This window comes from Loxodonta africana, chromosome 3 (assembly GCF_030014295.1).
Source record: "Loxodonta africana isolate mLoxAfr1 chromosome 3, mLoxAfr1.hap2, whole genome shotgun sequence".
NCBI classification, from domain to species: Eukaryota; Metazoa; Chordata; class Mammalia; order Proboscidea; family Elephantidae; genus Loxodonta; species Loxodonta africana.
In genome coordinates, this window is record NC_087344.1 from 129,406,070 (window position 1) to 129,420,764 (window position 14,695).

Consider the following 14,695-nt stretch of genomic DNA (forward strand, 5'->3'; position numbering starts at 1 on the left):
CCCAGGGGTATAGGGGCTGGAGAAGAGGGGGGAGGGGGTTCTGGGACCCTGGGACTATGCAGTTAGGAGAGAGAGCTCTGGGGGCAGATGCAGAGCTGGGACTGGAGTGGTAGAAGCTGGTGGGGAAGCAGGTGGTGATAAGAAGGATAAAAAGAAGGACAGAGAGGGCATACTAGTACAAGTTGCCATCAAGTCGCTTCCAACTCATGGCAACCCCATGTGTGTCAGAGTAGAACTGTGCTCCATAGGGTTTTCTGTTGTTGTTTTAAAATAATTTAATTTTATGTTTTTGTTATGGTTGTTGTTGCTGAGAATACACATAGCAGAAACATACACCAATTCAAATTTCTACATGTACATATCAGTGACATTGATTATATTCTTCAGTTTGTGTAACCACTCTCACCTTCCTTTTCTGAGTTGTTCTTCTCCCATTAATATAAACTTGCTTCCTCCTAAGGTTCCTATCTAATCTTTCCAGATGCTGTTGTCAATTTGATCCCATACTGATAGATCTTAAAAGAGCATAATGCTCAAGGCAGACATTCTTTACTACTAAGCTAAATAATTGTTTGGTTTTAAGACTTCAAGGGATATTTTTGGTTTAAGGTTATCTTAGGGTAATAGTTTTGGGGGTTCACTCAGCCTTCATGGCTCCTGAATATCTGGGTTCCATGTGAATTTAAAATTTTCTTCTACCTTTTCCCCCCTTTTGACCAGGGTTCTTTTATAAAATCTTTGATTAAAATGTTTAGTAATGGTAACCAGGTACCACCCAGTTCTTCTGGTCTTATGAGAAAGAAGGATGTTGTTCATGGAGTCAGTTAGCCACACATTCCATTTTCTCCTCCTATTCCTCACTCTTCTTGCTCTGTTGCTCCAGGCAAATAGAGACCAATTGTTGTGCCTTGGATGCCCACTTGCAAGCTTTTAAGACCCCAGGCACTACATAACAAGCTAGGAACGAGAGCAGAAAAACCAAACATGTTATTAGGCCAGTTAACTGGGATGTCCTATAATACCATGACACTAAACCTCCAAACCAAGGATTCAAATCCCACGTTTGGTTGTACATAAGCAGCTTCAGCTGCTACTCTTTTCTCTTATGTCATTGTTATAAATATATCTATCACATAACTTTAGCCAATTCAACTTTTTACAAGTGTGCAACTTACTGATAGTAATTGCATTAATCAGCTGTGCAACCCTACCCTTAATCAATGCAGTTTTTAGTCACCATAAGTGGAAACTCAATAGTCCATAAGCAACAACCCCCTTTTGCCCCTTTCTTCCAGCTCTGGTAACTGCTAATAAACTGTGGTCTCTATACACTTGCCTGTTCTTGTCTTTTTTATAAGTGAGGTCATACAATATTTATCCTTTTGTGACTGACTTATTTCACTCAGCACAGTGTCTTCAAGCTCCATCCATATCGTAGCATGTATGGAGACTTTATTTCTCTTACTGGCTGAGTCCATAGAGTTTTGAATGGCTGATATTTTGGAAGTAGATTGCCAGGCCTTTCTTTTGAGGAGTGTCTGAGCAGACTCCAACCTCCAACCTTTCAGTTAGCAGCTGAGCGCTAAACCCTTTGTGCCACTCAGGGGCCTGAGAAAAGGAATAGTAGGAGGCAAGATACTACCTTGTCCTCTTCTATCCACTGTCTCACTGGAGTGGGTGGAGAGAGATGGGAAGAGCAACCATAGAAGCCCCATAAACCCCTCCTCTCACCACTTTTCTGAGGATATTGTTAGGTCTGCTGAGCCAGAGCGGGGAAAAGGAGATTTCCCTACCCTATTATCCTCCCTACTCCCAAGGGTTCTTTTTGGGGAAGTCAGTAATTAAAAGATGTGAAGAACTGAGTGACAATAAGCTTGGATGAGAAAGGATGGAGTCCTAGAGGGTGGAGGTACTTATATATAAGGTCAAGAGGAGATTTATCTAAAATGGGAGAGAGTTGAGTAATCGACATGCACATCATTGGCGGGAGAGGGACAGTTGATGGGACCAGGATTCATGAGGAAGGTAGCTGGTGGGCAGGGCTGCAAAAGTGGCAGGACTGTGTGCTATACAGACTCTGTTTTCTCTGTAAAATAGGCAACAAGGTCACCTAGTGAGAGAGAGCAACAGGTGAGGGGTAAGGTTGGAAGTATTTTAGGAAAGCAATACAGGTTTGAAAGAGCCAAGGATGATGATCATACCATCAGACCAATGATTTCGCTTTTAATATCTATCCTAAGAGAATAATTTCCAGTATGATAAAAATTCATATGCTAGATATTTGTTTGTGGGTTTATTTACAATAATTGGAAACAAATGAGAAAAATATAATACCTAGAAAAAAGAAAGTGGTTAAAAATTATGCAACACATACACAAAAACAAATTCAAAATGGATTAAGGATCTAAATGTGCAAGCTAAAACTGTAAAATTTTAGAAGAAAAAGCAGGGGCAATGCTGTCAGGCCTCGCATTTAACAATGATTTATCTAACATAATAACAAAAGCATAAACAGCAAAAGACAAAATAAATAAATAGGACAACATAAAAGTTAAAAAAATTTTTTTTTGTTCATCAAAAGACTTAACAAAAAAAGTGAAAAGACAAGCCACCAACTGGGAGGATATCTTCAGAAACCAAATATTTCGACAACAAAAAGGCAAATAACCCAATCATAAAATGGAAAGGGCTTGAATAGACATTTCACCAAAGAGGACATTCAAATAGCCACCAACCACATGAAAAGACGCTCAGTGTCTGAGCGATCAGATAGATGCAAATCAAAGCCACAAGGAGATACCATTTTACTCCCACTAAGATTTAAAAATAATAATAATAATAATAAAATAAGTGTTGGCAAGGATATCAGAAAATTGGAACACTTATCCATTGGTGGGAATAAAAAATGGTATAGCCACTATGGAAAACAGTGTGGCATTTCCTCAAAAAACTAAAAATAGAACTACCTTATGACCCAGCAATTCCACTCCTTTGTATATACTCGAAAGGCTTGAAAGCAGAGACTTGTATACCAGTGTTCACTGCAGCACTATTCACAATAGCCAAAAGGTGGAAACAACCTAAATGCCCATGAACAGATGAATGCATAAACAAAATGTGGTACATATAAACAATGGAATACTACTCAGCCAGTAGGAGAAATGAAGTCTTGATACATGCTACAATATGGCTGGAGCTGGAAGACATTATGCTGAGTGAAATAAGTGAATCACAAGAGGACAAATATTGTATGACCTCACCTATATAAAAAGACAAGAAAAGGCAAATGTATGGAGACCAAACTTCATTGTGGTTTCCAGTGAAGGAGGGAAGGGGGTTTAACAGTGATGGAAATATCATATTGATTAAGGGTAGGATTGCATAGCTGATTGTTACAAGTGTTGCCAGTTAAGTTGTACACCTGTAAAAAATTGAATTGGCAAAAGTTATGTGATAGATATATTTGCAACAATGACAAAAAAAAGTAGCTGCTTAGGCTGCTTATGTACAATCAACCGTCTCATGGGATTATGGTTCTTTGGTTTGTAGGTTTAGGGTCATTGTTTCATAGGGCATCCCAGTTAATTGGACTAATAACGTGTTCAGTGCTTTTGTTCTACCTCTTAGTTCTTTGCGTAGTGCCTGTGATCTTAAAAGCTCCCAAGTGGCCATCCAAGACACGTTCAGTCTCTACTGGCCTGGAGCAACAGAGGAAGGAGAGGCAGGAATAGAAGGGGTGTATGGAATGTATGGCTAATTGCCTCCGTGAACAACTGCTTCCTTGGCCATGAAACCAGAAGAACTGGATGGTACCCAGCTACCATTACTGAACATTTTGATCAAAGATTCTATAGAAGTGAGCAACCATCTAAGACACTCTACTGTTCCCACTCTGTTTGGAGCCAGGGGGAATGAAGAAAACCAAAGACACAGAAAAAGATTAGTCCAAAGGATTAATGCACCACAACTACCACAAACTCCGCCAGATTGAGTGCAGCACAATTACCACCACCAACTGCTGTGACAGGGATCACAACAGAGGGTCCTAGACAGAGCTGAAGAAAAACGTAGAACAAAATTCTAACTCAAAAAGAAGACCAGGCTTACTGCTCTGGCAGAGACTGGAGAAACTCTGAGAGTATGGCCCCCAGACACATTTTTAATGCAGTACTGAAGTCACTCCTGAAGCTCACCCTTCAGCCAAAGCTCAGACAGGCCCATAAACAAAATGAGACAAAATGGGCACGCTAGCCCGGGGCAAGGACTAGAAGGCAGGAGGGGACTGGAAAGCTGATAATGAGGAGCCCAGGGTGGAGAAGGGGAGAGTGTTGACATGTTGTGGGGTTGGCAACCAGTGTCACAAAACAATACATGTATTAATTGCCTAATGAGAAACTAATTTGCTCTGCAAACCTTCACCTAAAGCACAATAAAAAATAAAAATAAAAACTTTGGACGAAAATAAAATGGAGAAAAAGTTCAAAAAAAAAAAATTCTGTAAAGAATCCTGATCAAAGGGGGAAAATGCAGAACAGAATTTCAAATTCTATAGAATCCAGACTTCTTGGAACCTTGAAGGTTGGATGAACCCTTGAGACTATTGCCTCAAGATAATCATTAAACCTTAAACCAAAAATATCCCCTGAAGTCTTCTTAAAACCAAACAATAGTTAAACTTAACTAGTAAAGAATGTCTGCCTTGAGCATTATGCTCTTTGAAGATCTATCTATATGGGATCAAACTGACAACAGCAACTCGAAGATTAGATAGGAGCCTTAGGGGACAGTGAGTTTATGTTAATGGAGGAGGAACAACTCAGAACAGAATGGTCACACAACTCAAAGAATGTCATCAATGTCACTGAATTGTACATGCAGAAACTGTTGAGTTGGTGTATGTTTTGCTGTGTATATTCTCAACAACAGCATAAATAAATTAAAAAAATTATTTTACAGAATTAATTTACATGATGTTTTAGAAGGATTGTTTAATGCTGTAGGAATATACTTGTGACACAACAGTAAGTATTAAAAGCAGGATTTAGGATTTAAGGTATTATATACGGCCACCACCCATCTTTCAGTTTGTCATACTGTGGTAGCATGTTGCTATGATACCGGAAGCTATGCCACTGGTATTTCAAATACTAACAGGATCACCTATGGAAGACAATTTTCAATAGAGCTCCAGACTAGACAGACTATGAAGAAAGGCCTGGTGATCTACTTCCAGAAATTAGCCAGTGAAAACTCTATGGATCGAAACTGAATATTATCCAAAATAGTGCTGGAAGATGAGCCCCCTAGGTTGGAAGGCGCTACATAATGACTGCGACAATGGACTCAACATACACCAACAATCACGGAGATGGTGCAGTACCAGGCAGCATTTCGTTCTGTTGTACGGTGGTCGCCATGAGTTGGCAACTAACATCACAACTATATACAGATTAGTTAGAATGAAATAAAGGAAAATATTCTTAGAGGTACTCTCTTGAGTGGTAGTATGTAAATCATTGCTATTTTCTTCTTTTATCTTTTCCAAAAATTTTCATAATGAATTTATTTACTTTTAAAATCAGAACAATAATTCTAAAGTCTTTTAATACTTTTATATAAAGAATTTCTTTAAGCAAACAATTCCAAGTTTCCTATTGCTAATATTTTAAGTGGTTATATTTCATGTCCAAATTCCACTTTGTTTTTTCCAGGTCATCCTGAAATTTTTCCTTTAGTATTAACTACCAAGACCCAGGAAATATTTAACTGCCGAGTAAATGAAGATTTCACAGACGAACAACCTTATAAACTTCTGAAAAAAGAAGACATTATTGAGGACTTGCACAACAGAGCTGCAGTATCTGATTTCCACCCAGTCAAAAAAATTGTCCAGGTAAGTACAATGCTCCTCTTTATTTTTCAGTTCTACCTCAAAAAGTTCCTTTTCCTGATACATAATAACAAAAGTTGGAGAGAGTGTTGAGTTCAAATGTGGCATTCCCCATTACTTTGGGCAAATGATAGTTTGTCCACACCTCCCTTGGAGTCCTGTTTGATGGTCCTCTGTGAAAAACAAAGTCCTGTCAGGAACTGGTTACATTATCTCACAACTAGAAAGCTCTTCCTTGCCCAGTTGTAACCAGAAAGAGATTCACCTTTATTTTCCCTTGTTGATTAATTCATAATTTTGGTCCTGATGTTTCTCCAAACATGCTATAGAGGACAACGTCAAAAAAAAAAGTAATGCTTCTTTTTTTTTTTCTTTTCGAAATGAAATTGCATAGTTAATTTCCCTGGGCCCACTGTGTTTTAAGTACTTTTTAAACAAAATAATTATGCAATTCAGAGTTACTAGTGGTAGAATTCTTGCCTTGCATGGGAGACACCAAAAACCCATTGCCATCAAGCTGAATTCAGTGAAGGATTACTTGTTGCTATGATGCTGAACAGGTTCAGTGGAGCTTCCAGACTAAGATGGACTAGGAAGGAAGGCCTGGTGATTTAATTAGAAAAATGAGCCGGTGAAAACCCTATGGATTGCAAAGATTTGATCTGCAGTCAATCATGGGGATGGCGCAGGACCTGGCAGCCCTTCATTCTGCTGTGTGTGGGATCCCCATGAGTGGGGGGCCAACTCAACAGCAGTTAACAACATGATAACAACAGCCATAGATTAGCAGTGTGGTTATCATTTATGCTGTATGATTGATTTATTAGAGAAATACCAATTTTGTGTGTTAGAGCCTGAATACTGAATGTCCATTGAACATTAACCTCTTTTGGTTATGTTCCTGCAGGAATATCCTGGAGGTGAGCTTCTGCTTGTTTATGACAAAGACTTCAAATATGGACTTAACTTTTATCTTATTGGAACTGAAGAGGGCAAGGAAAGCTTTTTAAATGTAAGTGTACCCCAAACTCTTGCAATTTGGTGACTGTCAGAAGGAAGCTATGTCCACAGAGGGAGCCCTATATGTGATTATGATTATTCTCATTCATCTCTGTTTCCCTGGGTCCCAGGTCAGGTCCTGGCACCTGGAGTAGGTGAGGAGTATATGTAGAATGAACAAATCAGACATCTCAGAGTAGCAGATACTCTACTTATTTACCTGTCATTGACTCAATAAGAGAGGAGATAGAGGAAAAAGTGGTCCTCATCTTCCCATCTCTGTGACTTTGGCTAAGTTAACTGAACCTCTCTTCTGTAAAATGGTGGCACTGATATTGCCCATTTCCAGGACTGTCTTGGGCATTAAATAGATTAATACAGGTAAAGCCCTTTGCATAGTACCTGGCACAAAACTAGGTGCTCCATATAAGTTTCCTATGATTATATAAAACCAAAAAAAGGATGACTTGGTCAGTGGGCAGTTGAGTGAGAGGGAGGTGTCAAAGATGAGCAGATGGGTAGTTTCCAAGGAAAGATAGTAAGTTCACCTTTGAGGTGTTGCATTCAAGGTGGTCATGACAGGTGATGGGGTTTATGAAACTTGCCTTGTGATCTCACATCCTTCTAGGGAGATGAATGGCCACTTTATTAAAGAATTAGTCTAGACTGTTTGAGGGAACACAGAGAGGTTTGCCTGGTTGGCCAATAGGCAAGAAAAATAAAGGAAAACCTTAAAATTTAAAAATATTGGATAATTTTTTAAATTAAAAATAATTTTCACTTAGCCTTATATTTTTTAACATTATTTTTATAGTTTTCTCTGTGTGTTTAATTTCTTTTATTATGTGAGATATTTCAAATATGTAGAAAAGTACAAAGAATAGTATAACAAATACTAGTATAACCACTGCCCCCCCAAAAAACCAAACCCACTACCATAGATTCTGACTCATAGCAACCCTGTAGGACAGAGTAGAACTGCCCTGTAGTGTTTCCAAGGAGCAGCTGGTGGACTCGTACTCCTGAACTTTTGGTACATATTTTTCTTGTTCATAGTTTTATACTTTTATCATATATGTAGCTTCATAAATAATATATATTATTGTTTTATTAATTTAAAACTCACAAAATTATATTCTGTAATAATTTATATTCATACAAATAATTCTGCAACTTAGAATTATAAAATTATAATTTTATAAAATTCTCAGATCTATCCATTTTGATACATTTTGGTATCATATTCATATAGATTGAGTTTTTCATTGTAACTCCTTTATGGGATTTTGTCCTATGATTATACCACAATTTACCAACTGATTCCCCTATTGATACTCATTTGGTTTTTCATTTTTTCACTATTACAAGGAAAGCAGTAGTATACATACATATATATGTATGTATATATATGTATATAGTATAGTATGTACATGTTTACTATAAAAAAAACAAACCCACTGCTTTTGAGTAGGACTACCCCATACAGGTTTCCAATGAGTGTCTGGTGGATTTGAACTGCCAACATTTTGATTAGCAGCTGTAGCTCTTAACCACTGCATCGCCAGTTTTTCCATGTTATATATATATGTATATATATCCTTGTAGACATCTTGTAGGATATATATATACATATGTACATATATGTGTATACATATGTATATATATATCCTTGTAGACATCTTGGTCTTAAAAAAAAAATTCAGTCCTTACTGTTAGGTATATATCATCCCAAGGTAGCAGATACTCTACTTATTTGCCTGTCACTGAGTCAGTAAGACAGGAAATAGTGACTCTGCTCTCAGCCACTCCCTGCCCCATACTCCCAGTCCTCATCTTCCCATCTCTGTGGCTTTGAGTAAGTTGAAATCAACTCGACAGCACACAACAACAATGATCCTTTTGACAAAGGACATTATATTAAATCAGAGGAAGCAGTTTTATATTTAATCATGAAACTTTAGCATCCTACCCACATTAGTAAAGATAAGCAATTGTAGTAAATGCTTTTTTCTTATCATGTATCTTTTCCTTTTTTTCTTTTCCCATATTTTCCTCATTTCATCTCTCCATGTCCTTGATATATCCTCTTTTTTCTTTATTCTTCCTTTTTTTTCTTAGTTTTTTTTTTTTTCTCATAAATCAAAAGCATGAGCCAACAAGGAACACTAATAATACGGAAATAGTTAATGACTTTATATAAAAATAAAGTTTATTGCAAAATGTATGATTTAGCTATAACTTAAATTTGGCCATATATTTTTTAGTGCTGTTTATTTCACCCTAGGCCCCAGAAGCACCAGAAGAACTTGAAGAACATAAAGAGCATGTTATTGAAGATATGTATGTTTATAAACCACCTGTCTCTAAACCATGGGTTTCTTTGGGCAGTGAAAAAGAAATTGAGGAAGAATCAGTTAAAGAATCTACAAAACAGGTCAGCGGCTTAAATATGATCTCCAGTCATATACCTACCTACTTGTAGCTGAAAAACAGTTATTCTTGAGAGTTTCATGATAACCTTGAAATTGTATGTTTGCCATGGGGATATGATTCTTTCTGATAGAATGGCCATTGTCTTAGGTGAGGTTCCCAGAAACAGCCCCTGAGATAATTTATGTGCCCCATACAAGAACGGGAAAGGTAGCAGGACAGGGAAGTGGAGGAAGCCCTACAAGGGTAGAATCTCAGATGAAAATCCAGCAGAGGGAAGGCTTCTGCCTGAACCCGCAGGGGAACTCTGGTCTATAAATTACACCTCATAGTTATCCCAAAGCAAGCCAAGGGACCAGCTAGCTGGTCATTGGTCAAGAAATAAACTGCCAGTCACTTCCTACTCTTTGTACCTGCAGGCAAACTATTTTTCATAGACCTAGCACAGGCCTCCAAAGAGGAGAAGCTGTGCTGGCCATTGAAATCGAAAGTACGTGGAGCTGGAGGGATCTGAGAGGATCTGGGCTGAGCACCAACGTTGTCTACTATATATGATTTTTCTCCAGGAACTTGATTATGTTACCTTTCTGCTTATATGTATTTCAGATTACATATATGATATCTCGGAAACGAAGTGAATTTGGAGCACCAATTAAGTTTAGTGACCATAATGCTTCCAGTATAAAAGATGCCTATATTGAATGTACAGCCTACCCAGATAAAAACTTTACCGTGAAACAACTTGAGAAAGATGTCGGCGTGCAAGTCATCCCCAAAATCAATGACATAAGTACTCAGACAAAATGGTAACTGTGCAATGGGCTGATGTATTTCGAAAGCAAATTACAGTAAAATCTAGCCACTTCCACGAATATTTTGAAAGATCTTTAGAACAAACCAAAATGGATTGACAATGATGACATAAAACTCCACAGAGTTGTTCAATTCTCTCACTTGGAATATTATAATTACCTCCTAACTAGCTTTCCATTCCACCTTAGTATGTGCTCACTACTGCCACCTGAGTGATCATTCGTAAACATAACACTGGATTATGTTACTTCGTTGCCGAAATCTCTCCTTTGGTGCTCCATCACTTACAGAAACATGTCCATACCACTTCAGGTAACATACAAGGTCTTCCTTCCTCTGTGACCCAGCGTTGACTGCCTCTCCAGCCTCATCGCCCCCTATTCCCAGAAAAGTACTCAGTGTTCTGGCCAGATGAGCTGCTTCCAATTCCCAACAAACTGACTTTTCCACATCTTCCTGCCTTTGCCTATGCTGTTCCTTCTCATAAAATGCCCTTCACTGCCTTGTCTACCTGAGGTACCTCTTTTCATCCTTTAAGATCCAGTTCAGTGCTCTTTCCTCTGTGAATACTTCTTTGAGCCAACAAGTAGAATTGATCACTCCTTCCTCTAGGCCACCTCTAGATCTTAGAGGTATTTTTATCATAGCACTCATGACCCCTATTATACACCTGTGTTTATTTATCCATCTGCCCTAGACCCAAAGTACCTTGAGGGTACAAACCACACCATTTTCACACAGCAAGCTCTTAATTAAAATTTATCCAATGAATGAATTGCTGTGAAATGCATTGCTGAGGGAGTGTTTTGTGGACTTAAACTGGGCTTTGAATATTGGATAGATTTGAAGATGTATTAACTAACCATGCATCTTTTAAGGAATTTTTAAATTTTATTTTTAATTAATTTTAGATTTACAGAAGATAAGCCATGAATTTTCAATATGATATATAGACATAGAGAAAGGGAAAACAGCCCAGATGAAATACACACACACACACATATATATATGTATATATATATATATGACCTGAGCAATTCAAGGGGATGAGAGAGCAGTTTGTGCGGGACCACGAGGAGAGGGTAGAATGGAGGAAGTATTAGAAGGTAGACAGAGAAGTGGGTTCTCTGTGGCAGATGGTAAGGAAATTTGGCAGGGTTTGAAGCAAGAGAGAGGCAGGATGAAAGGCTTTTAAAATAAAATGAGCCAGGCAATGTTCATTGGAGAGCATAGAGAGCCTGGAGATGAGGAGAGGAGCTTGTTGTAATTAAACCAGGTAAAACATTTACTTTAATGTCTACAGTAAGGTGGTAGAAGTAAACAAATTATATTGGTGAGAAATACAAATAGACTGAATGGAAGTCAACATCAGTTGACTAGGGTAAAGAAAAATACTATAATACTCAATGAATAAAATATAAAATAATATCCTAGTATTATTGTCACTGAGCAAAACTTTGAACTGTGGTGACCTATATTTGCTTTTATTTGATCTAATTTTTGGTATGCAATCTTCTTTTAATATATTAGGACATATCCCAAAAATGCTAGTACACAGTATTATCCAAGAGAATTCTCAGAAGAGGAAAAAGAGGCATTCGGACAATCAAAATCTTTGACTGATTTTCTTAACAACGTGTCTGTGAGGTAAAAATTGTATATTAAATTAAAAAAAAAAGATGTGTATGTATCCTTGTACTAATAGGTCTTAATAAACAATTCCATATATGGTGTCTAGACAGAAGCTATAGAGGCAATTATCAGATAAATGGAGGCACATGACACACTCTACAGAGTCTCAGTCTTTCTTTCCTAAGCAACATCCTAGACCTCCCAATCTAGGGCCATACCAAATGCAGTGTAAGCCTGCAAGAGTGTATAAAGGCAAGTGTGGGAGGATGTTTTCCTAATTGCAAATTAACAATTATTTTGCATGTATTGTAAAAAAAAAAAAAAGAAAAAAACTCATCGCCATTGAGTTGATTCTGACTCATAGCGACCCTATAGGACAGAGTAGAACTGCCCCATAGGGTTTCCAAGGAGCACCTGGTGGAGCATGTATCATGGTTTCTTTTATTTGAGTATTTTTGGCATTTCCCTTTTCAGCTTGGCTAACTCATCATTGACTCTTTTTTTTTAAATAATTTTTATTGTGCTTTAAGTGAAAGTTTACAAATCAAGTCAGTCTGTCACATATAAGCTTATATACACCTTACTACACACTCCCATTCACTCTCCCCCTAATGAGTCAGCCCGCTCCCTCCTTCCAGTCTCTCCTTTCATGACAATTTTGCCAGTTTCTAACCCTCTCTACCCTCGCATCTCCCCTCCAGACAGGAGATGCCATCACAGTCTCAAGTGTCCACCTGATACAAGTAGCTCACTCTTCATCAGCATCTCTCTCCAACCCATTGTCCAGTCCCTTCCATGTCTGATGAGTAGTCTTCAGGAATGGTTCCTGTCCTGGGCCAACAGGTTTGGGGACCATGACCACCGGGATTCTTCTAGTCTCAGTCAGACCATCAATTCTGGTCTTTTTATGAGAATTTGGGTCATCATTGACTCTTACAGGCTAGCAGGAATGAGGATGTTGTGAATGTTGAGGATGACCATGATGATGATGATAAGAATTTGCAAAACAAAAAAAACTTTGTAAATGAGAACCTGACCTCAATTCAGCTGTACATTTGGAGATCTCACCCTTATCACTAATTCCTGTGTTGCTGTCACTCTTACTGGCTCTGAAAGACAGGTGTCAAGACTCCCCTACACTGGTACTAGAAGCCTGGACAGAGCCATGGGGCTTCTAAGCTAGATGAGAGTTTGACAAGGTCTTATCAAAAAAAAAAAAAAAAAAGAGAGAAAAAAAATTTTTTTTTTTTTATCAAGCTAATCTGAGAATTCAGTGAAGGGTAAACCAATGGTGTACTAGTCTGCCAATTATATTCAATAGTTGGTTTCCATTTTTTTCCAAAATTAAAAATTTAGTGGTCAAGGTCATATACAGCCCAAATTAAGCTTTTTTTTTTTTTTAAGAAAATATCATTAGTTCTTTCAGACTGGATTAAATGTCTGGAAAATTCCAGCACCTCTCAAAAGTTGTTCATGTTGTCTAGGGAGAATCTGGCTCAAAATTGTATTAAAAATTCAAAGAGAGTGCATTATTTGTCATTTACTCACAAGAAAGATACTGTGTTTTGTTTCTTTTTTTTTCTATGTGAGCAATGAGGGAGCAACAAAGAAACTTACGGTTTCTTTTTCCCCATATCAAAATAAAAAATAAAAATCAAACCCACTGCCGTGGAGTCAATTCTGACAAAATTAAGTAGTCATTAAATGTTTTCCTGATAAAAGCATTTACAATGAGAAGTCTGTTGATGGACGACGCATTTCAAGGGAAAACTAGACTTTGAGGAAACAAAAATGTTCAAAATAAATAGCTTCTAGTCAATTCTCAATTATCCACATTGTGTATTATCTTTAGACCTGAGGTTTTATTCTTCCCTTTCAATTACCATTCTTCTAAAGAAAGGAACAGGGGAACTGCTTTGTAATTCCCTCCTAAGATGTGCCAATTTTCCTTTCTATAAGAAGAAAGGAAAATTGGCACAGGAATTATAATACCTTTGGCCAAGATAAATAAGGAACTCACATTCATATTACTGCCATCTTTTGAACTTTAAAACTATTTAAGGTTTATTTAATTTTTAGAAATTAATATAAGCCTGGTTTTGTTCTGGAAGAGAGCCTTTTTAGAAATTAATTCTAAAGATCTTTCTCATTGTATTTTATCCAAAACGAACCTAAGGGAACCACTATTTGCAAAAGAAGGCAATGATTTGAAAGGAGAGAGAGAAACTTGAAGGGAATTTGCAAAGCAACTTGCAATTAGGGTCTGTGCCCTGGAGCAGTTGAGCCAATGAAACGTACTCCAAGTCAGAAAGAGTGAGAAAGTTTATTAAGGAGAAGTATACATCACGGGGGACCCGGCAGCAACACAGGCTGTCTCTATGGAGTCCCAAAGAGCAGTTTTACATTAGAGTTTATATAGAATCTTACAAGGGTTACAAGTGTCTTTATAGTTCCCTGCCAGACATTTCTTTATTAGGCTAAAGATATACATGTATATCTGATACCTGGGCTCCAACTTTCCTGTGGGGGTTGTATGCCACAGGTGGTCCGGACGAAACAAAAGGTTATTTGCATCAGTTTTAAAGCAAAGAACAAAGTCATTAACATTTGGTCAAAACAAAGCCGTTAACAGAGGTATGTGAGGGAGGCAAGCAGGGGAAGAACAACTTATAGGTTTATCGTGGCCTTAGTTATGTAAAAAAAAAAAAAAATTTTTTTTTTTTTTAGTTAAGCTCTCAGTTGTCCATTTTGAAAAAGGAGAAAACATGCTGGGGGGTATTGGGGTCACACAACTAAGAAATTTTCATTTTGGGGTTAAAAAGCATTGATATCATGGGCTTTACCTCAAACAACAGTTTCTCCGGCCTCCAATTCATCACTCTCAGGAACCACATGGCAGAGCCAGAGAAATCAAGGAACAGGAAACCTTCA

General features: G+C 37.7%; 1 protein-coding gene across 1 annotated transcript in view; it reads left to right on the plus strand.

Moving 5' to 3' along the window:
* Positions 1-1,970: 1,970 nt before the first annotated feature.
* The window catches only part of DNAI3 (dynein axonemal intermediate chain 3), a 79,171-nt gene continuing 66,446 nt past the window's right edge, over positions 1,971-14,695 (plus strand). Inside the window, exons 1-6 of the mRNA XM_064279961.1 lie at positions 1,971-2,025; positions 5,712-5,893; positions 6,798-6,902; positions 9,174-9,323; positions 9,926-10,125; positions 11,663-11,779. Of these exons, the coding sequence (XP_064136031.1) occupies positions 1,971-2,025; positions 5,712-5,893; positions 6,798-6,902; positions 9,174-9,323; positions 9,926-10,125; positions 11,663-11,779 (809 nt within the window). The remainder of the gene's footprint in view (positions 2,026-5,711; positions 5,894-6,797; positions 6,903-9,173; positions 9,324-9,925; positions 10,126-11,662; positions 11,780-14,695) is intronic.